Raw genomic sequence first — 24,410 nt, forward strand, 5'->3', positions numbered from 1 at the left:
GTGTTTTGTAGCAGAGAAATGTGGGGGGGGGGTCGCTCCTTGTCCCGAAGGGGCTCACAGTCTTAAAAGAACAAAGACACAAGAGATACCAGCAGTGAAAAAAAAATGAAAACACACACACACACAAACCCACTATGCTGGAATGAATAGGGACAGTTGCTCTTCCCCTACTGTAAGAAACATGGGCATCTGTAGGACTTTTTTCCAGGGGGTGGGGGCTGTATTCCCTACTATAAAAGACATGGGCATCTGTAGGACTTTTTTCAGGGGCTGGGGGCAAAGGCAATGGCCACCATCACCACCACAGAGCAGCTGCGGCTGCCACCCCCTGCAATACCCTGCAGTGCCCACTAACACCACCATGATCTCCTCCTTCTCCGCCACTGCCTCCACCAGTACTTCTTCCACTGCCACCTCTAGTTCTCATGGCAGTGATGGCAGAGGAATGAAACAGAATGCTTGGTGTATGAAGCTGTCCTTAGAGTGCCCTGGTGGGGTGCGGGGCCTGGGGCAAGTCAGCCAGTGCGAGACCCCCTTCCAGTTAATTCTAATGGGGGTTAAAAGATCAGGCCCGGGGCAGTCACCCTGCTTGTCATGCCCCAAGGACATCCCTGAATGGCACCTGTGCATCCACCACCATTTCCCTGCTGGCTTCTCACATGCTGGGTACGCTGTTCAATTCCTATGCCACCAGTGCCACATCAGCCAGCAACAAGGGCCAATGGTCCCATTGGACTGAGCCAGGCCCCACTGAATTCAAGGGGAGCAACTGCCCCCTCTTATTTCCCCTCCAGATGCCCATGATAAGAGAGCCACTACTTGAAAGGCACCTCTTGCTCAGGTAGCAAGTATTGTGGTTGTGATTTCTGTATATTAATTATGTTTTGTGTTAAGTCCTGAATGACTTGGTGTGCAGTTTATATCTGGATGTAACATAATGAGAACTAAAAGCAAATCCACATATTTCTCAACAGCAGTTGCTAGTCGTCATGTCGTTAATCATGATGGAGATCCTTGAAGAATCTGGAATTTTGAATGAGTTTGAGCAGTATGTCTATTTCAGGAAAATACACCTAGGAAGCCAAATTTGTAGTCATCACTGGGGTGAGGGTGGACCTAGTCTTCAGACCTGATGGTGGACAAACAACCCAATCAGCTATCCAACAGAAGGGTCAAAAGTAAAAGCTACACAATTCCACAGTGTTTATAGGAAGATGATAATTAATGTATTAATTATACAGGGTGAAGATAATGTCAGTTGCCAGAGGCACTATGCTCAGAGAAAATCGTTAGGGTATCACCGAGCATGACAATCAACAGAACAGGACCTAGAGAATACTGGAAAATATTGACAGGCAAATAGAATTGAACTAACAGAAATAACTCAATTTCTCTCAGTGTTAAAGTAAACCATCATATAACGTTTAATAAAGTTTGCCAAACAGGACTAATATTTAAATAGTTGCAAAAATGGATTAGACAAAACATATGGAGTAAGGTAAAATTATGAGATAAGGTGTCATATTCAGAATGTCCTTTTGAGTTTTGCAGTTGGTGAATTTACAGTTTCTTTTTCTTTCAGTCAGCTTTTCAAACCCAACTCTGTAACTAACATATAGTGTTGTGGGCCTTGGTCCCATTGACAGCACCTGGTCAACATACATGTAGCAAGCTGGCCTTGACAAAATTCCACAACTGATTTCACAGGAAAGCAAGGCAGAAGAAAATACACTGGATACAAGATTTTATCGTCGATTAACACACAATAGAGTACAGTGCATACATTGCATGCCACTTTGTCAAAGCAAAACCAAGGCACACATACACACACAGCACACACACACACACACAAACGAAGCACCATCTTTGTCATGTAATTGTGTGAGCTAGTTGTAAATGAACTAAGTACAATTATTTATCACAAGCCTGACCATTCTGGTTTTGTGTATGTCAAATCAGCAATGAAAGCAAGATCCCCCAAAATGGGGCATAGGTTGCTGAGGAGTGTGAGGGAAGAACTGAGGTATAATAGCCATGATGTGAGGCCAGAAAACCAAGAAACAGGAACTTTGGAAATTCTGAGCATTTGTACTTCCCCAGAAACTTCAAGTGCTCTACATAACATTCCCTGAATTGGGCTGTATGCAGTCTCTTGTGAATGTTTAAGTATCTCATCATTTCACCAAATTCCTAGGTAGACACTTAACCATTAGTTAAACCAGGACACAAATACAGATGCTTTAATGGGATAAATGCAAGTGAAAAATCCCTTGGAAGACACTCCTGAAAGACGAAAATGGTGAACTAGGAAAACAAAAACAAACATATTTGAAGCATTTTAATCCGAAAGATTGTAAATTATATTTGTGGTTTCTTAAAGAGAAGGAAGCCTAAAATTGTAAAAGTTTTTTGCCGTTTTTTGTTATTCCTTTAAAAAATTCATTATAGGAGTCTCCTACAGGTATGTCAACAAATGGAGAGCAGCTGGGCAACAAGAACTGACACCATGTTTGCGACATGTCATCCTGGAACCAGAACTCTGTGGGTAGCTTAATAAGACAACTCTGGTAAGCCCCAATTTCCTTCAGGAAAATTAGATTATTTTCCTATCCAAAATTGATTTTGGATCAAATTTCCATTTGTATTATTGTATACAACTCGTAAAGACCAACAGAATATTTATACCAGGACTTGGTACATCTTGTGCTGTCAAAGAAACGAGGCTACACATTCACACTTAATTAAGAGAAGACAGATCATAGGTTAATTATTTTTCCTAAGTGTATGTGTCCATGGAAACTAATTGCATATGTCATCTCAGTTTATATTAATAAACATGTATTGAAAGTTAAACTATGGACCTTAATACTGACATCTACACTGAATGAATCCTTCTCATTTCTGACCTTGACAAAGATCTATATTCTTACTTAATGAAGGTCTTTGTTTCTCTATATGCATTGACAGAAGAATTTTGTGAAAACCTTTAGTCTAAATAGAATATTTGTGTTGGATCACACTTGCCTTCATACTACCATAATTTTTTCATTACATTTCCAGTTAGCAGGGATCCTTTATGCCACTGCTAAGTAAAAAAGTGGCACAGCATGTAATCCTTTGTTCCAGCAGAAAGGATTTCCTGTTCTGAGTAGATGCAAACCCTTCCTATGGATGGTTTCTCTTCCACTTCCCCAGCCATACATAGGCATTTGAGGACTGTTAAGAAGCCAATACATGCCAAGCTTACTCTCAGCAAGCCTTTGAGTTCCTTGTTTTGACATTGCTGTTTACTAATCATCAGGAAGGTACAGATTGCCTATAGCTACATTACCTGACTGGGTAGACTGAATTACAGATTGTGACAGATAAAATATCTCAATTGTTGTACCTAAAATATAGCCTACTCAATCTCTAATCCATGATTGTGGATGGCCCAAAGCAGCCAGCACAGGTTGCAAAGAGCCCAGATAATCATTGGGGCTGTTCTCATGTACAGGGGAAACGGGCCTCTGGAGCCCGCCTCCAAAACAAGGTTAAAGGAACAAGCACTCCCTTACCTTATTTTTAGGACTGTCTGCTACCTAGGGCTAGGAGACTGTGGCGCATGGGGGGACCCCCATAATGCACAGTACGAGTGGGAGTGGGAGTTCCAGGGGGCACCTAACTCTCCGTGCTGCCCAAGGCGGCAGCTACACATCTAGGCATGCAATCTCCGCAGATTGTCTGCAGGAAGGTAAGCATTTCAAGGCTTCCTCCTCACTCACCCTGTAGCCCTTTCTCACCATCGTGAGAAAGGGCTCATTTTCTATGTAAAACTAGGAAGCACATGTTTATGCAATTTTCCATAAACACTTTTCTAGATGAATTTTTAAAGCAAACTTTCTCAAGCAAGCAGAGGAAAAGAAAATAAAGCCTTTGGGCTATGTTCTTGCAGGGTGAAAATCAACTTTAAAAACATGAAAATAATAATGGTAAGCAGTGAAAGGGAATGAAACCTTCTAATTAACTTAGTAAGAAAAGTGACCTTTAAGAAAACATGATGAATTAAGGCAGTGTGGACATTTTCATTAGTAAATTATTTTTATATCTGTACAGCTTCCCAGCTGCGGGGGTATGCTTTTATCTGAATGCACAGTGACATGTAGCAATAATTATGTTAAATGAAACAACAGATACACATTTAAGAAGCTTCTTACATTTATGCATTAAATGAAGGAAAATAATGACCAAGATTCCTTTTTAATATATATTGAAACTAAGAGAGAGAGAGAGAGAGAGAGAGAGAGAGAACACTAACATACTAGACACAGAACTGAATAGTGGATGTTTTTTATGTATCTTTAAACCAAAATGACAATAAACACAATCCACTTTGTTTCTCATTTTAAAGTGAAAACTGGTTTTTTAGCAGTATAATGCTGAATTCATTTGCATTTAAAAGTCAACTTTCATAGATATATATAGGCTCTGCACCATTCCAGTTAGACTGAAGCATATTACTCTTTGAAACAAACTAAAATTGATTCCAATTTTGGCAGAAAGGAAGAGGACTGAATCCTCTTCCCAACAGTTACATCAATAGAGTTCGAGCTTCTGTTAAAGGACTATGCATGAGTGGCTCCAGCTGTTAGATTAGGCTGGGGCGGTGCACATGGAGCATTCTTTAGGCAAATTAAGTTGTGCATGGACCATTCCTTTATTAGGTACAGTACTTGCAAATCTCCATCCAATCGGCTTCTGAACACACATACAATTTGGAATGAGGAGTCTATTACAAGCTAAGCAACAACTTCATAGGGCCAGGTCATAATGAGAATACTGACATTAGTCCTCCCTTATAAGCTGGGGCTGGAAATTGCCTGGTAATGGAGGCCTTAAAGGTTTCATCATTTGGATGCATAGGAATTTTAATTTGCATTACCTCTCGGGCCCAAGTCGGTGAACTACAAGGCAAATACAAACTACAATTCCCATACATCCCAGTGGCAAGAGATGTTCCTGAGCATGCTCAGAAGCATGCAGACCTTTGGAATGGGACCTATAGACCTTTGTTGCTAACTAAACATTCACAAGGGTCTTTGTTTGAGGGGGATGGGGGCGGGGCTGACAGGGAGCATCAGTATTCTGAGCCTTCTTGGAGAACTCTTGGAGAACTCTCATTAAAAAAACAAAAAAATCTTTAAGAAAATTGGGGGAAAGCCAAGCTAATTAAGAGGTGGACAGAGATAAGCTAACCCACAACTAATTCAGATACTTGGTGCAGTATAAAAATGCCTCAGTTAAATATCAAGTTCCATTTCAAAGAGTGATTGCTCCCATGCTAAGCACAATGTCTTAAGGAAAATATGCTGTGACAAGCCAATATATTGTCATTCTAGAGCTCAGGAGAATGTGATAAATGAAGGCTGATCTCTCTCTGATGTCTCGAATAAACAGCTGAATACCACACTAAAAGCTGTAGCCCTCAGTCCTAAATTTAAACTATGTTGACTATAATACATTAGGAATGCAGAATTACTTTCTTGTCTTATGTGAAATCAATTTATTCACTAGCACAGGATTTGGATGTGGTACTTGCTGTGAAGCATGATTTGTAATTCAAGGTTTTAAGCAAAAATGTTCAACAGGAAACTAAATGACCCAGAAAAGGTATGTATTCAAAAATAAAAAATAAAAAGCTGAGGAATAATCAAAGCGGTGGTTGAACAACCACAGTGGTATTTTTGCAGCATCTTGATTGCTGTTAACATCATGCCCCATTAGAATTAGATTTCTGGGGTCATCTAAAGGGCATGTGGAGTCATTATCAATTACAGTCTCACTTCTGAAACTAGAAAATGAGGTCGTGAAAGTATGTGTGGTAGAACAAAAAAAAAACACTAGCCTTGGTTTATGCTGAAGTAAAGATCTGAGTAGCCTAGGAGTTGTCTTTAACTCGCATCTACCCACTAACATTTACTACTACTAATTTACTACTAATGAACTAAACCCACTAATTTACTACTCAGTGCATTGCCATTTTAAAGCTTCAGTTCTACACAAGGTAGTAAAACCCAGCTAAAATCAGTGGACTTCCTCCTGTGTAAATATGCATAGGATTGTGCTGAAAGTCAAGTCAAGAAATTATCGAAACCTTTATGGAGCAAGAAAATATTCAAAAAAAAGAGCCCCAAATACTATGGAATAGTTGAGAGGCTGTTATTTGAGCTGTGGAGTTATCAGGATGTAGATGATATTCATTTCCATCTTACTTTATAAGATCCTAGGGATCTGTGTTTGCCGCTCTACAGGCCTGGATGGGGCAGAACAAGTTTAATCCAGACAAGACAGAGATGCTGTAGGCTGCAGACTCTACTGATCTGGAAAGTGGTGCTGAGCTTATTCTGAATGAGGCCATAGTATCTCTAAAAGATCGGCTTTGGAGTCTGAGGGTACTCTTTGATCCAGGGCTTCTCTTAGAGGCTCAGCATCAGCATTTGTATGAGCATCAACATGACTTCTGGGTTGAGGTCTCATAAGACCTCTTCAAGTTGCATTGCTCTGGGGACACTGTTTACTTGGTTTATGATGCAAACAGTGGTAGTCTCTGCTCATCCTGCTTTGCCTCTGAGGTGAAGTTCCACCAGCTTCCAGTAGATCCCTCCTTCCTGACAAACTCTGTGTCAGGCTGCTCTTGTGCTTGGAAACTTCAGTTTGTACAAAATGAAGCTTTTCTCGTGCGCAGCTAAGCCCAGTCTTGGCTTCTCGTAAGAACACACCGGCAACTGTGAGGATGCCAGCAGCACATCGGCAGCAAACCCGCCAAAGAGGCCCACCCACTAACTGACATTAAGAGCACGAGCGTGTCCTCAACACGGGCAAAACGAACATATGTTGGCACCACGTGGCACTGACACAGGAGCAGGCTCCCAACCGGTGCTGGTGTGTGTGTGTGTCCCCAAAATGAACCCAGCACAACACATCATGGCCCCCAGCCCTCCATACTGCTGGGGAAAGCCGGTGACCATCTGGGAGCAAGCAAGCAAGGATCAATGATGTAAATAAAGTAATAATATCTAGTTCGGCCCTAAAGTGAAAGCATATCAAGCTGGTTTCAGTCTGGTACTCTCTTTCGAAAAATAAAATGAAAAGCCCTGCAAATGTGGGGGTAGGTCTGAATGAACAGTTCGAATGAAGAAACCAATAACTGTTTTGTAAAGTTGATTATCAGTACAAGTAAATCTTGAGCAAAACTAGAGATTGAAGGCCTGAGGGTGGGGATCCAGAAAAATTAGGGGGAAAGCTCTTTCTCAGGTCCCCCCCTTTTGAGGCATCCCCCCCCACCCCAGCACAATATTTCTGGTGGGAAAAATAGGAAGTTTGAAGAACTGACTGACATCCAGACTAATCCTGCATCAGTGCATGCAAGTTTTCTGTTGCGTGGGGTGGGTGATTTTCACCAATTCCACCTTACCTCGGCAGCTGGTTATGCCTCTGGAAATTCTTCCCTGACCATCAGGGATATGCTTTTGGAAAGCAAAACCAGCTGCAGAGAAAGTGGGGGGGGAGGCATCATCAAAATTAGAATATTACATGGAACCAAGAAGACAAGGATTGAAGAATAGAACAATATCGGACCTCTGAAAAGTATAGAGTGTACTGTGCTTGATTGGCCAGCAAACTTGCCTGACCTGACCCATAGAGAATCTATGGGGCATTGCCAAGAGAAGGATGAGAGACATGAGAACAAACAATGCAGAATTGCTGAAGGCCGCTAATGAAGCATCCTGGTCTTCCATAATACCTCATCAGTGCCAAAGGCTGATAGCATCCATGCCACGCCGCATTGAGGCAGTAATTGCTGCAAAAGGGGCCCAAACCAAGTACTGAATACATATGCATGCTTATACTTTTCAGAGGTCCGATATTGTTCTATTCTTCAATCCTTGTCTTCTTGGTTCCATGTAATATTCTAATTTTCTGAGATTGTGGATTTGGGGTTTTCATGAGCTGTACGCCATGATCATCACAATTATAACAAATTAAGGCTTGAGTTATCTCGCTTTGCATGTAATGCGTCTGTCTCATATATCAGTTTCACCTTTTAATTTGCATTACTGAAATTAATGGACTTTTGCACGATATTCTAATTTTCCGAGTTTCACCTGTACTACTGAATAGCTCAATATTATGAACTTTGAGACCAAATTACACTTTCATCTAGATACATTTTTAGGAAGTTAGCTTAGAAGTAGCACCCTTTCTCCTGGAGCAATTTTCCCATCAAAAACCATTCCACCCAAAAGCTGTGATTTGTCCTATAAGTGGCTGTGTATAGCAAAGAGCAACTTGGGAGGCAAGGAGCAGCTTGGGAGATGGTTTCCATAAATATTCGAAAGAGTACAATTTTGTGTGCTAAGTTTTACATAATGGGCTTGTTCACATGATGAAGTGGGGGGTGGGGGAGTAGCTGGAGGGAAGGCAGGACCCTACCTTCCTGCTCCCAGATGACCAGTGCCTGTTCATGGCTCTTCCACTTGTGTACCCACATGAATGGCATGAGCAATCTTCATAGCTGAGATGGGAGGTGGGAACCCAAGCTGAGTCCTCCAGTATCCCACAATGCACTGCATGAGCAGCAGAAAGGCAGCCCTCAGTACAGCAACAGTGCTCCTTTCCCTGGCCTTGCAACTTTATGGTAATTGCTGCCCAAGAGCAGTTTAAAAGCATTGGCGACACAGACAACTAGAACAAGAGGTAGGTTGGGCAATGTATTCCTTCTACCTAACTTTTAACCTGGTTAGTGGATCTGAGCTACCCAGGCACAGAGCTGCTTGGTTAGGCGACTCCTGATGCTCCAGATGACCAGAGATTTCTATGTTATCCCTCTCTTACCCAGGAATCTGTGGTTGTGAGAATAAACTTAATGCATTTTATGTTCTGAAAGTGGCAAAGTATGTTTAGTTTTGATGAGAAAATATTGCATATATTTCACCTAGACTATAACTTTATTCTAAATTGGTTGATGTTTCAGAAATATTTAAGTAGCAGGGAAAGATTGTAGATGAAGTTAAAGCAAAGTAACCTATATCACAGATTGTTATTTCTTGTAAAAGTATTGTTTCTATGTGTTGTCTAGATAGCAACTGAATGATTTGCTTCTGATGATGAGCGTTTATTCACGTCATTGGCGTTTATTCACGTCATTCTTGTTCAATGCTATATCTGGGTAACAAGATGAGGGCTTGTTTGAATCCAGAAGACGTTCATAGAATCTTCTTATAGGGACAGTTAAAATAACTTTGAATGATGTGAAAAACTGGATCTCAGACTGGCTGATAGACAACCAAATTCTAAGACAAATGTTACACTTGATGGATATCACTTTGTGGGAAAGACAGAACATACTGACCTATATATAGCTCAAGTGATTTTGGTGCTAGACCAGTTTTACTTCTGATTTAAACTCTAACTCTCTCTCTCTCTCGTAAAGATCATAAAGTTGATCATTTCAGGACATTTTACCTCCCCACCTCCCAAACTGACTGAGGCTGAACAATGGAAAACAGCCTAATTGGAAACAGGCCTGACAATACTGGGAAGCATAGCTTTAGCTTGCTTGTTTTTTGAAGAGGACTGTTTGAAATAGTAGCCATTTTCACATTTCTGTTTATGTATACTTTATCACGTAGTGAACAAAGATAATGAGCTTAGCTCCTCTTTGTCAAAAAGAATTGCCTACATTTAATTATCAACTTAGTTTAGGTTGTGTATTCAGATTCAACATGACAGCTACTTAAATTCATTGGTTCTGCACATACAAATTTTTAGGCAAATTTATGGCATCTCAGGTAGCTAGGAAAGACCACTACTTGAGAACCTGGAGAGCTGTTGCCCATCAGATAAGCAGAACTGGACTGGATGAGCCAATGGTCTTGTGTTGTTATGCTACAATACCCAATACTGAAATCTCCTTATGCAGGAGCTATACACATTCAGTTCCCCAGATACAGATGGCAAGCAACAGATGGTAATTCTTGTCATTACACCCTTTCCAGAGGAATCATGTGGTCAGGAGAGCTAGACCAGCCAGATCTTTGTTCTGATTCAACAAGGCAATTTTTACATCTTTATGTTCCAGTTACAATCCACAGAGAGAGAGAAAACAGCCAGGCATTCCCCACCCTCCCAATAAATATGTAGTGAGATGGTTTGGGCAATACTGCCTGACCAATCTGCCCATTGTACATGAACATGCCCTCCCACCCAGAGTGCCATTCTGTCTCCACATTTATGTGGGGGTGAAATGTCTGAACTGCCCCCAACCAAGTGGTTAGGGTAAAGTAAAATAGTACTTCAAAGTAGCATTTTGACTGCACGATTAGGGGCAGTTCAGCTATTCTGTCCCCCCATGTGACTATGTGGAAATGGAACAATGCACCAGATGGCAAGGGGGAGACAACTATGCACATACTTCTCTTCACACGATAACTGGCTTTTCCAAAACAGCCAGCCACTGTTTAACAGAGAGTGACTCAGATAACCAAAAAAGCAATTTATAGGAATCCAGCTTCTTTCCAGGTTCAGAAAAGAACAAGTCAATTTCAGAAAAACAACCTATCCAACAGAACCTTCACAATTGGCCCAAATCATTGTGCACTCCTGAGAGCTATGTAGACAAATAGAAGTACAATGACAAAGGGGCAACTAAATTGGTTTGCAATGTTCCTTCATGCCTGAATGGACTTCTTCAGAAACATTGTTCTTCTTTGTCAACAAGTCATCTGAGGAGGAGGGCGACTGCATCAGAGGCTGGCTGCTGTCCTTCCTCAGAAACGATGTACAATGTGGACAGGAGAGAGGCACCCATTCTTATTCACTTCCACTCCAGATACTTTTGAGAAAGGATGGCACCTTGCCTTTGATGGAACTACTCTTGGCACCAAAAGATCCACTAATGATTTTTTTTCACATTTTTACCCCACCCTTCTTCCAAGGAACTCAGAGTAGCATACACAGTCATCATCCCCCCCATTTTATCCTCACAACAGCCCAGTAAGATAAGTTAGACTGAGAGAGCGTGGCTGAGGCAAGTTCCAGTGAGTTTCATGGCTGAGTGAGGATCTGAACCTGGCTCTCCCAACTCCTGGTCTCTACTACCCCAGGCTGATCTCATGGTGTATGGGGATGGAACCCCTGGCAAGTGGCTACATTTATGAAGAATAGTTTAAGCCTTTATTGCCTCTTGCCAGGGCTGCACATACAAGTGATTTCCATGCTGTGCTTTCAGATGTGAAATGCACATGCAAGCACACAAAAGCAGGACATGGAAAGGCAGCTTCCAAAAGAGCTTCTCCTCGCAGTAAGAACTAAGGCTGCACGTTCCCACTCAAACTGTTTATTTATTGAAGCTGGCTTTGTTCATGGATCTTTACCACTGCACTGATAAAAGAAAGCTGTAATGCCTGAACTACTCTCTGCGATTAATAGATCTCTAATGCCAAATCAATAGCCTGAAGAAATTAAAATATCTTCAAAGGCAACATTACAATATCATGTCCACACAAACCAAAATAAAAGTATATGCCCATCTTTAAAGCGATAAATCCCAATTACCCTGATAGAAAATACTGTAATGGTTTAAGGAGGCGGAATCATTTTAACTCTTCGCCTCTCTTCAATAGCTATAGTACAACTCTGAATGAGTTAATATGTTGCTTTCCAAGTACAAAGCATGAGATTTTAAATAAGGAATGTATGTATAAATCATGAAGCCTAACATTATTGATCTTCAATTCAAACTTTTTTTTATTAAAGTATGAATGCCTTTATGTTGCAGAATAGTTTACATACACTGGAAAGCAATAAGCATATTTTCAAGAAGTGAGGTTCTTCCTTAGAATGTTCCAATGATCAATCTACATGCGGTAACACCGATCTCTCTCTCTCTCTCTCACACACACACACACTCTCTCTCTCTCTCCATATTCACACACAACAGAACAGACTTCTATAGCTATCTGCTTTGATTAGCTTTCTTTTAAGGCTTCTGTAAGGTGCCCTAGTGCCCCTAACATTACCACGATTTATGAACACGACTGTATAAAGGAGCAGCATTACCTGCAACTATTAATCAGCACTTGGCCTTAAACATTTTTTAAATGGGTTTTAAAAACGTTTATGTTATGAACCCTTTCATCTGTAGCCAGAAAAGGGTTCAGGAAACATTAGTATACTGTTGAGTCAGAACAAACAGTTTTCTTTCAAACCTGACCCTAAAGGAGTCTGGGCATTTTATTGTAAGATGCCCTGTGATGATTATGGCAGCTCAAACTTGGCCCTTGAGAGCCAATGGTACCAGGTAAACAAAACAGTCTGGATATAGCTGGTGATGAGTGCTGAGAAATTAAAATTATCTTTCATAACATGCCAGGCCTTAGGCTGAGCACGGATCACACTCCAGGGTCTTTATGATCTCTCTCTCAACCTTCAGCAGTGGTGTGATTAATTGAACCAGGGGTGCACAGAGAGAGAGTTCACAATTAGATTCCCTCTCTCTGCATTTTGGTATCTCTGCAGTTTGTATTTTAAAAACTATAGTGCTAGTGAAGATGAGTGGCTGCAGGTCCATTAAAAAAGGTAAAATGAATAAAATATAGCATATGATTATAAAGTATAAATATAAGCATCTTTGAATATTCAAACTGCAAAATGTGAACTAACTGTAGACTGTCAGGCCATTAATCTAAAAGGCTGCAGGTAGCTATTTCAGCCTGGCAGGTGGTCAACAAAATTAGTAATAGGCCACCAAATAACAGACTCTCTAGAAACAGATTCTGCTTGCTACTATGCATTGGCATTGAACCCTAGCAACAAATCCTAGAGAATCTTATCATTAGAATTGCTCAATAGGATTCAACAGGCAAATTGAAATAATTTATAATCTTTAAGAAGTCATGAGCTGTAAGGGTCAGAATGGGGTTAGGAGGCGAATAGGAAAAGTAAAGTTTAAAAAGATGTTCTCTCACACATTTTAAAACAGCAGCAAATTTCAATGTGATGCAATGATTATAAAGATGCATATGTTTTAAGGAGTTTACTGAATTGCTCTTTTTAATTTTGAAAAGCCGATCAGTCAAGTGTTGGGAAGTCCTCTCACTCCCCCAATGAACTGTTGCTTATTCACCTATATGCTTCTATTCCCAGGGCCATTTCTGCTTTTGCTTAAGTACTAATGAGTTAGTCAGCCATCATCAGATTCAAATTCTTGAGACATTTCCTCCGACGAGCTATTCCTGTGAATCCGGCCATCACTCTTCATGCTATGGAAAGTCTTCTTAAAGGCCTCCATCATGGCATGAGCCAACTTCTTAGCCTCTAGCTTGCTCTCGCACTCAACAGCATGGCAGTCCATCTGGTAGGACAAGTCATCATTGATCTCTCGATACACCCAAGCAAAAATGTTTGGGCTGACATTGTGGTCGGCAGTGCAGTAAGCAATACGTGCAACCTGAAAGGTATCCATATGGACAGTGGCCTCTCCTTTGAGGTCCAGATGATGAAGCCAAACTTGGAAGGGGCGGATTTCCAGGAGGGCATTTGCTGGCAAGACATCCTCTCTGGCAAGCGTGTGTTTCTTCCACAATTCAATGACCGGTTTCTCTGTGCAACCTGACAAAAACTGCATCCCTGTTGTGGAGACTTTACCCAAATATGTAACCTAAATGAAGAACAAAGTGGGGGCGGGGGGAGAGGGGGAGAGAGAGAGAGAGAAAGAGAGAGAACAAAATTATCAATTGAGCTCTTTGGAATTTAAATTTTAACTTGGATCTTTCAGCAGAACACTATCATCATCACTTTAAAACTTATGTAGGCCTAGGCCTTCCCTTCCACAAGACTATTTTGAACTTGGGATTTTTGAAATCAAGATGTTACTGAATTTGAGCATCTTGTTGTTTCAGACTTCTATGCATCCAAGGGGCCAAATGCTGCATCATATTAAAAATTCAGCTTAACAAGTTGATCAAGCCACAGAGCACACTCATATTAGTGTAGTTATAATCAAATAGTCTCTCTATCTGGACTTCAAAATTGGCTTAAATATACACCATTTAAGAACACAAAGGATCAGAAACAACACTGCCTCAAGGGACAATGCATTTCCAAGTCTAAACTTACTATATGTTCTATTGATTGCTTCCAAATCTACATGTACATCAACTGAGAAGAAACATTCTGTTCTTACTAGCGAATAGCCCCTCTCTTCCCCCATTTTGACATGACTGAAATAAGCCATCTTGAAAATATCTAGTCATAGATCAAACCAAGTTAGTTATACATAAGCTCGTATAGCAGAGTGATGAAGAGACAATGCTAGGATTCAGAAAGGCCTGGTGCGAGTCTCACTTTTGCCATAAGCTCATGAGGTGGTCTTAGGCAAGCCCTCTTCTTTCAGCCTCAGCCCCCATCCCCTATCTACAATATGGGACTACAACTGTGATATTTTACAGGATGTTGTAAAGGTCACAATCTGATGTATGTGAAACATTTTGAAATCTTCTTAAGTGTAATTCTCTGATTCATTTTGTTCTCTTCCAGACTTCCTACATCTCAAATTGCAACCTGATCCTTAAAAGTAACTGCACATCATAGCTCACAAGGAACAAAAGCCCAGCTGGAACATGTGAACGAGTAACAAAGCTAAAATACCACAAGTAACTCAAGCAGCTACTTGGGGCACCAGACTTTTAGAGTAAGAAGAGAAGCAGCATTAGGCAAAACAAACAAGTTTATCTGCAAGTTAAAGAGAAAGAGAGAGAGAACAAATTAGGTGGTGCTATACAAGAGGGGAGTGAATGAAGGAGGAAATTCTGTGTAGGTGTATGCATGGTTGGAAGCTTTGCTTTAGAAGAATTTGGCACTTCTAGAAAGTGGCAGGCATCATTTGTCCACACAGTACAATTTTGAAATTGTATTCTTTAATTATGGTTTATATACAGCAGCATTTGAATGTAAAAAGGAACAGTGAAAAATAATCACATTTGGAAAAACAAAAATCTTGGAATGGCTCTGAAGGTTACTAAAGTTCAGAGCTGTGATAGCTCCCAAATGCTATTTAGAAAGCTACATTGATCCAAGTTCACTGTCCAAAAGCACACAACACAACAACCTTCCTGAAGCTATATGCGGAGTTCCATCAGGGAATTGTGTATGTATGTGTGTGTGTGTGTGTGTGCGCGCACACACACACACTGTATATACAGAGAGAGAGAGAGAGAGAGAGAGAGAGAGAGAGGGAGGGAGAGAGAGAGAGATAGAGAGATCAATGTGACCACTCTAAGATTTCCCCAGGCTTTTAAAAAAAGCTTTATCATACAAAAAACTTTGAAGAGAAACATGTTTTAAATTTAGCAAAAATGTAAATACAACCTAATAGGCATGAACTCAGAATGAAAATAATCTTCAGTGTTTCTGAAGGAGTTGTAGGTTTTGTTGATGCTATGAACCCAAAATGCGGCTATAATTAAAGAATTCACTTACAGAATATTATTGGAAATCCATTGCGGTTATTCTGCCTGCCAAAGAACAATGAGATATTACAATGAAGAGCCTTAGTCGTCTTCTATAAATGCTCACTGTATGCACAGGGGGGATTTTAACCCTCATACACATCTAGTATGTTGAGGAACAGTGGGAATCACAGTAGCTAAAGCTGCTAACAAAGGTTGCAGGGCTGTTATTTTACTTCACTATTCCAGAGAGATTATCTCCTCACAGCTTTATAGCAGGCCTGGACAAACCCCAGTTGCCAGTTTGCCATTGCACCCATGCTGTACCACATTCCAGCCTGTTTGACTATTTCTACTCACCTCTTCTTCCTCTCACTGGCAAGGTTTAGACCTAAGAATCTCTACACAGACAGTTCTGTCAATTTTTATAGCTGAGAGTCATGAAGTATTTCAGTAACTAATTCTAAAAGCATTTGTTGTAAGAAGACGCACTGAGAGAAAAATATGATGATGATGATGATGATATAGATATATCAATTTGCAATCCTTACAGGAGACCTCTCTTAAGTGTGGCTCAGCCACCAGAATATAGCTCATAAAATTTTTAAAAAACCCAAACAATACCTAACCCCGCATACGCACACTTTGGGCCTTTCCAACTCAATAGCTGATGTCCAGACTAAGACACTCATGAGTAGTCCCACTGAAATTAATAAAACAAGTAGACTCATTAATTTCCGAGGGACGATTCACAAATAACTTAGTTTGCCTGTGGAGCTGAATCTTCCATGGTCAATAGAATGATCTTCATAGACTTTAGAGAAGACCTGATATTGGTAGTGCTTTCACTACTTTTTGTCAGCATTCAATTTTTTTAAAAAATCACTGTGAAAGCATGCCTCATGGATTTCAATGGGACTCCTCATGGGTCTGTCAGCCAATGATTTTATGAAAACTGCTTAAAAGCTTTTAGCTTTTAGAATTATCTGAGAAGACAAATTGCAATGCTTGTGAAAAATGCATCAACCCCCATCCCGCTTCAAAACTGCACTGTGCAGCATGTTATATACAAAGATGGAAAAGGAAGGTACTGTAGGCAAAGGTGGCAAATAATTCTTATTACTTACTATTAACACTGCTTAGCATTTACAGTGCAGTATAAGCACTTCTTAGACGTTATCTTGCTTCAGCTCAGTTTTTATTTCGGTCATAGACCAGCATAAAATCAACAAACAGCAGCAGACTGGGCAATAAAAACTTGGCAAAACGTACAAACGATAAAACAAAACTTGGCCACATTAACAGAAACCATTTCTTTCAAACTGGACAGCAAAAACTCTAAATAAAATTGATCGGTGCAGCCAGGCAAATTCTTTAACAAGGGAGAAATAAACTTAGAATGAGTATCCCTGTAAAAGGCACAATAAAGGATAACATGGACAGTAGTCTCTATATCGCCTGAGCCACAAGGGCAGAGACGCGATGTGTAAGATAGCTTTTTGTACTTTCCTTCTAGGACCGTAGTGGGGAGTACGTTGAGACGAGCAAGGGTCAATGCTCTCCTAAATTTAGGTATAAGTAAATTATTTAGGTAGTTAGCAGGTCTAGTTTTTAAGAACTGAGTAACAATAAATAATCCACCTGGCAGATTTGCAGATTCTTCACGCAGTTCTATGTCTAGGGCCCATTGTGTAATAGACCAAACGGCTTGATCAAACCCCAACTTGGTCATCTTTGCAACTGCCCTTTTATTATTCCATATTGCAGATGGGTTACTGAGGCTGAGAGTGTGATTTGCCTATGGCTACTTAGCATTGGCTTCTTCAACTTTGTCAGCCCCTGCCTGCAATATGGGATTTTATTTTTCCTTTGTGTTGGTTCCTGTCCCTCTATCCCCACCCCCAAACTCTCTCTTTGTCCTGCACTTAAAAAAGACAAACAAGAAGAAGAGTGGGGTGTAACCCATCAGCTGAAGACCAGTGAACTAGTGAGTGCATGGCTGAGAGAACATGTGAACCAAGGACTTCTGGACTCTCAGTTCACATCCTTAGCCTCTCTGATATTATACTTTATTTGATTTAGTTTAGTCATGACAAATTTTATTTATCAGATTTATAAATCACCTAGTATGTATGTATTTATGTTATCTGCCATTTTCCCCATGAAAAATAACAGATTTAAAACAAACAAACAAACAAACAAACAAACAAACACAAATGAGCCACAAAATGACTCCTTTTCTTTGGCTACATGGAAAGTAACCCTTTCCCCCTGTGCATACCAAGGTTGAGTATCAATTGCCCGACTGCTGCTGTCAAGACCATGTATAGAGAGGTCCACCTTTATGTGTTGAAGTCTTTTATGTGCTGACTTCCTCAAACTCAATGACTGAAGTCAAGATTTAAACCATTTCTAGCTGCCGTCATTTTTCATATGATGACCAACAGCATTTTGAGCTGCATTTATGGGGAAAACATTCTATTTAGAAAATTATAATGAATTAGCAGAACCAATTCCATCCTCATAATTGTTAAGACAGAACAGCCATAAGATTCTGTTTGAGCAGACAAACGTGGATCAGGAGTCATCAATACATAATTGTTTGGAATTGTTTCTACTTTGCCCAGTACCTTGAAATATCAATATGTGTAGCAAAAGAGAGCGAGAAAACAGTTTCCAGAGGGTCCCATAATCAAAATTAAAACTAGGGAGATTTTATCAACAGGCATTGGAGGGATGCTATGCTTCAATAAATAGGGACAGAAGTTATTCCTCTGTAAAATATAAGGCAGCCACCACTTTAAAAGATGCCTCTTAGTCAGAAGGAATAATATTAAGGGCTGCAGTTTTGTAAAGAAGTGTCAACCCAATGAAAACTATAAACCTAGAAAATGAAATTGGCTCAAAACAGATGGATCACCCAAAGCATAGGATTCTTTTTAGCGAAACATACATAGAAATATTTTCATTGTAGGGTGAGATCTAGCCATTTGTTCTGAGATAGAGTCAATTCCAGCTTTGATTAGTTGGACAGTCTAATCTTTCACTGATGTGGGTGACAATCTGAGAGAAGATTATGGCAGCTCATATTCCCAATGGAAGTAGTGATATAGCACCAAGGACATGTTCTTTAGGAGGCATGGGACAATCCCGTGTTTGCAAGCAGCGAGCATGGGCTGTTCACTGCCTGGGCACTGCATGTGTGCCCTGCTACTGGATCTGCGGGATCAGCCACCGAAACTATGTATTTCTGTACCAGGCTTATAGTGAGATCAACAACAACAACAACAACAATATTGATAATAAAATTCAGCCATCCCAAGTCCTTGGGAAGGACTCAATGTCTGGATAAAACAAACCAGTCAATAACACCTGTCTGACTGTGTAAACAAGAAATAATAATAGTTGTTATGAGGGGACTCACTATCCCCTCTGTTGTTTGTAATCGCCATGACCCTACTTTCACAAATACTAAACAAAACAGGCCTCAGATACCAAACATCTAAAACATCAAGTAAAATCAACCATCTGCTGCACATGGACCACCTAATCAGCTGTTGTAAAAAGATCGCACAGACTGACTACAAACAAAGGCATGACAAGGTAGCAGGGATGATACACTGGAACATCTGCAAAAAATACAAGGTACCTGTAGCCAAACATTGGTGGAACCATACAACTGAAAAAGTTGTAGAAAATGAAGATGCAAAAATATTATGGGACTTCCGACTACAAACAGACAAACATCTGCCACACAATACACCTGATATAACTGTAGTCGAGAAGAAAGAAAAACAAGTTAAAATAATCGACATAGCAATACCAGGGGACAGCAGAACAGAAGAAAAAGAAATAGAAAAAAATCACCAAATACAAAGATCTACAAATTGAAATTGAAAGGCTGTGGCAGAAAAAGACCAAAATAATCCCAGTGGTCATTGGCACCCTAGGTGCAATTCCAAAACCACTTGAAGAGCACCTCAACACCATAGGGGCCACAGAAATCACCATCAGCCAATTACAAAAAGCTTTACAATATCTATAATAACCAACAGTATTGATGATAAAATTCAGCCATCCCAGGTCCTTGGGAAGGACTCGATGTCTGGATAAAACAAACCAGTCAGTAACACCTGTGTGCCTGTGTAAATAAATAAATAAATAAATAATAGCAGCAGCTCATTGTTCCTAATGTTTAATGCATATATGGTGTTTTTTTCCTGTTCCCCATTTCATATGAAGCATATCACTCTTGGATTTGCTGTGCTGTATGTCAGCCATTATATCTTGTGGTAAGTTGTTTGATGTCTCCATATTATTTTTCAAAGGGTTTCTATAAATATGTGCTCTGCACAATTTTCCTGAATACTAATGTTGTCTATAGTCTCTGTCCTTTCTCCTGTCAAATGGGAATTTCTGTTAAAGTCCTTTCCTCACTGGCGAGCTTCTGCAATGATCTTAAACACAGCTGCAGTTTCGCTTCTAGGTGCATGTGAACATGCTAACCTTTAGGGGGGAAACAGAATCCATTTCAAATAACATTTCAGTATTGTAGTCATCATAAGCTTTATAACAGAATATAAATATTGGACTCAAGGTGCAATCTGCAGAAAAGTGCTTTGTCTCGAGATTTTTTATCAGGTTGGATGAAAAAGGCTATTTGGCTTGCATAAATGCTCAGGGTAAAATTTCAGTCTTAATGAAATCAATGGAAATTGGTTTCTATTTTCAATGAGAATATGATCCCCGCCCGGTGCACCAAGTTTCATAAAGGATGAGTTACACTAGTGCTGTTTGGCAAGTGTGTCACAAACCTTTTGGCAAGAGTGTCACCAGAGACGTCCAGAGGATGAAAATAATTCACATTATGATTATGATACATATGCAGCACTTTTGTAGCCTGGTATAGGTTTGCCTTCGGGGAAACAGGTAGCAGTGGAGAGGCTGGAATACAGGCCAAATACATACATTCTTCTGTACCTATTAAGCAGTGCCAAAAATTTCATCTGTCTATGCCACAGGTTAGCCACCTACATTTTACATCATCTTCTGCTTTTCCAAACAATGCAGAGCAGATAATTTCTAAACATGCTCTACATTGGCACTGATTCAGTGGTTGCTTGCAGGTCTGGGAAAACGAATGCACACCTCAAGGCCAAACTAGACACAACAGCAGGAGATCCATGGTTATTTCAAACAAAGTGAGAGATCCAGTGAACTGTATTTACCCAAATTAAAGACTCTGAATTTAAGACAACTCCCTTAAAAGGTAGACGTTAAATACAGGTTATACCTGCATTTACTCAAAAGGGTTTCTGGAAGGGGTTACACTCCACCTGAAAGATCAGGTACGTAGCTGGGGAGTGCTCCTGGACCCCTAAGCTCTCCCTGGTTTCTCAGGTTGAGGCGATGGTCAGGAGCACTTTTTATCAGTTTCGGCTGATACATCAGCTACGTCCATTTCTAGAGGCAAATGACCTTAAAACAGTGGTACACATGCTGGTAAACTCCAGGCTTGACTACTGTAATGTGCTCTACGTGGGGCTGCCTTTGTAGGTGGTCCGGAAAGTACAATTGGTACATAATGTGGCAGCCAGATTGGTCTATGGGACAACACTAAGGGACCACCTAACACTGGTTTTGAAAGAACTGCACTGGCTGCCGATATGTTTCCGGGTGAAATATAAAGTGCTGGTTTTCACCTATAAAGAGCCCTTAATGGCTTAGGTCCAGGCTATATAAGAGAGCACCTCCTTTGTCATAAACCCTGCTACCTGTTATGATCTTTTGGAGAGCTCTGGTTACGGATGCCACTGGCCTGTTTGGTAGCAACCCATGACCAGGCTTTCTCTGTGGCTGCCCCAGGGCTTTGGAATATGCTCCCTGCTGAAATAAGAGCATCTTCTTCTCTGTTTGTTTTCAGGAAGAACCTCAAGACTCTCCTCTTTTTGCAGGCTTTTAATTAGAATTAATTTTTAATAATTTTTAAAACTTGTTTTAACAACTATTTTATTCTATTGTTTTTATTGTCATGTATTTTAATTTGTAACTTTTAAATATTTTATATTTCTAAACATACTAGAGATGTACATATCAGGCAGTACGATCAATAGATAGATAGATAGATAGATAGATAGATAGATAGATAGATAGAACAGGACTCTGAATTTAAGACAACCTCACAATTTCTAATATCAAAACACTTGGGGAAACCTAGTCTTGGATTCAGGTAAATACAGTAATAGCAACCATGCCCTCCCTATGAATCCAACTGGGATCCTAATGCTGGGGAAGGAGTAAAGCTTTTCTCACCAACCCCATGGCGCGCGCGCGCACACACACACACACGATATTAGAACACGGATCTCACATTGCACTCTGAGGTTCCCAATTTACAGAGGCTGCCCCATCTATACACAGATATCTTTCCACATGCGGTTCTGCTGTTCCTGTTTAATTGATTCCAAAATATACAATGGACTCTGGATTGGGGCAAGTGTGTTTTTCATTCAACTAAATGTTTCACATCTATGCTTCTTTTTAACATTTCTGCTTCCTAGCTCATTTTCATTTCTTTTAATCTACACTTCTCAGGAAAAAGAGTTTGGGTTTATTTTCAATAGTTTCCATATTCAACTGAATTTATATTAATTCCTTGGCTTAATAATGAATGCTGCCTTTCTGACTGTACCCAGCTCAGTGTGCCTCACCCTCTAATCACACTGAAAAAGCTATGGAAGATGGAACAATAAATGCAGTTTATGGAGGCAAACCCTCTTATTAATTCTATTGTATGATATGTTGAATGCCTTTTGCAGACTAATTAGCTGAACTGCCATGAGGGAAAAAACTGCTCACCTTAGACAAAGCTGAGAGATACTGTACACAGACAGTAACTGTCAAGACGCATAATGATTACACAAGAGCAGCTGCCCTATGCAAATGGATCTATAACGAGATGTAATAGTATCAAAATATGTATGGATTAGGTGCATATACATATTACCTTGAATTCTTATATTGTATTTATTGTGGCTTTTTGAATCAGAGTACAGTCATCCCTTGCCAATCGCAGTTTTCCCAATCGTGATTTTGTACATCTGTGACTGGGAAATTGTGACCAGTCTCGCCAACCGTGACCCAAGTATCCACGGTTGGTGAGATTTTTTAGTGATGGGGTTTTTGGTGTTTTTTCTGATTTAGTGGGGTTCGGAGGTTCAATCCACTCATTCCTTTTGCTGACCCTGCCGACTTCTCATAATTTAAAGTGCCTCTGAGACATTTGCGGGGTGGGGGGGTTCAAAAAATTCCAAGAGGTTCAATCTGTTCACTCCTCTTGCTGACTCTTGACTTGCCAAGATTTTCTAGGGTTTAATTTTTTTTAAAGGTATTTTCGCGATTGCAAATCCCCTAACCCAACTTCCCATTGGTTTTAATCCCTAGCCAACCATGAATTTGCCAGTCACGGGGTTTTCCAAGAATAGAACCATCACAGTTGTCAAGGGATGACTGTATCACAAGTTCCCTTTTGTTGTGTCACAGTATTACCTTTTGGGCTACAATGGCTAGTAGACTGGAAATATTTAGCTATACTTCAAACCAGATAGCTGCTATATTGAACATGCCTGCTTTTTTCCACATCCAGCACAAGATCTGGGCTGGGCAATCGGGATAAATATAAAAAACTATGCATCGAAGTGATGAAAACAGAAATACATGCAGGTGCTTGGTTGAATATTGCAAGACCCAAAACATCCCACAACGCCTTAGAATATTAAAAGATACAGGGATGTTTCCTCAGAATGAGGACTATAGAGCCAAGTGGTTTGCTATCCTCAACAAATGTTCTTTAGATTTTATAATACTTATCGAGACTTCCAAATTAGAAATCAAATGCATTAAAGAAGAAATTGCAGTCTTGAAGGATGAGTTAAGCACTAAATTAGGAGATTGATTTAATGAGAAATCTCAAACATTGGTTAAGGCATTAGAAAAATAATACAAAGAGCTCAGGGAAGTCAAACCCCATGAATTTCAAAAGAGACTTAAAAGACTATGAGGATAACAAGATTTACTACTGAAGAGATAATAACAAATACAAGTTAATCTGCCTACTTTCCTTTCACTGTCTCTACAACTGGACTAAATTTGGTTCAAATTGAGGTCCACAAGTTAGATCTCTTGCATCTCAAATGTTCATGTGTCCGACATCTTGGATTGGGGTGGATGACATCATTACAAACTATACCACTGAGGTGTCCCTCTGTGTCAGTCACTACAATTGTACCAAATTTGGTCCAAACCGGTTAGACAGTCCTCAAGTTAGTGCACTTGTGCCTCAAAAGTTCACACATCTGTCATCTTGGATTGGGGTAGATGACATCATCACAAACTATGCCATTGGGACATCCCTATGTGTACATACAGCTGTAGCAAATTTGGTTCAAATCGGTTAGGCGGTTCACAAGTTAGCCCATTTGCGCCTCAAAAGTTTACGTGTCTGCCATCTTGAATAAGGGTGGATGACATCATCACAAACTATTCTGTTGAGGTGTCCCTGTCTGCCACTCACAACAACTGTATTTCATTTGGTTCAGATCGGTTAGACAGTCCACAAATTAGCTCACTTGCGCCTCAAAAGTTTACGTGTCCACCATCTTGAATTGGGGTGGATGACATCATCACAAACTACGCCTTTGAGGTGTCCAATTGTAGGGATATTGATTGGTTCATATTGGTTCAGGCATTGTGAAGTTGATGGGAGGAACACGCACACGGACACACAAAATGCCGGATGATCTCATAAGCCTACTGGAACATAGGCTAAATAACGCTCCAGATCAGTATCCTTTGATCTTACTCCTAAATACTAATTTATAGATAGATGACTCTACAGATACCACAAAGATACATTCAGATCCT

At 40.2% G+C, this 24,410-nt stretch overlaps 1 protein-coding gene across 3 annotated transcripts in view; it reads right to left on the reverse strand.

The window, feature by feature from the left end:
* Positions 1-1,400: 1,400 nt before the first annotated feature.
* The window catches only part of PID1 (phosphotyrosine interaction domain containing 1), a 175,754-nt gene continuing 152,744 nt past the window's right edge, over positions 1,401-24,410 (reverse strand). For all 3 annotated transcript variants that reach the window (XM_053304654.1, XM_053304653.1, XM_053304652.1), the window contains one exon: positions 1,401-13,699. In XM_053304654.1, the coding sequence (XP_053160629.1) occupies positions 13,223-13,699 (477 nt within the window). In that variant the 3' untranslated portion in view covers positions 1,401-13,222. The remainder of the gene's footprint in view (positions 13,700-24,410) is intronic.

The sequence above is a fragment of the Hemicordylus capensis genome, chromosome 3 (assembly GCF_027244095.1).
Source record: "Hemicordylus capensis ecotype Gifberg chromosome 3, rHemCap1.1.pri, whole genome shotgun sequence".
Lineage (NCBI taxonomy): Eukaryota > Metazoa > Chordata > Lepidosauria > Squamata > Cordylidae > Hemicordylus > Hemicordylus capensis.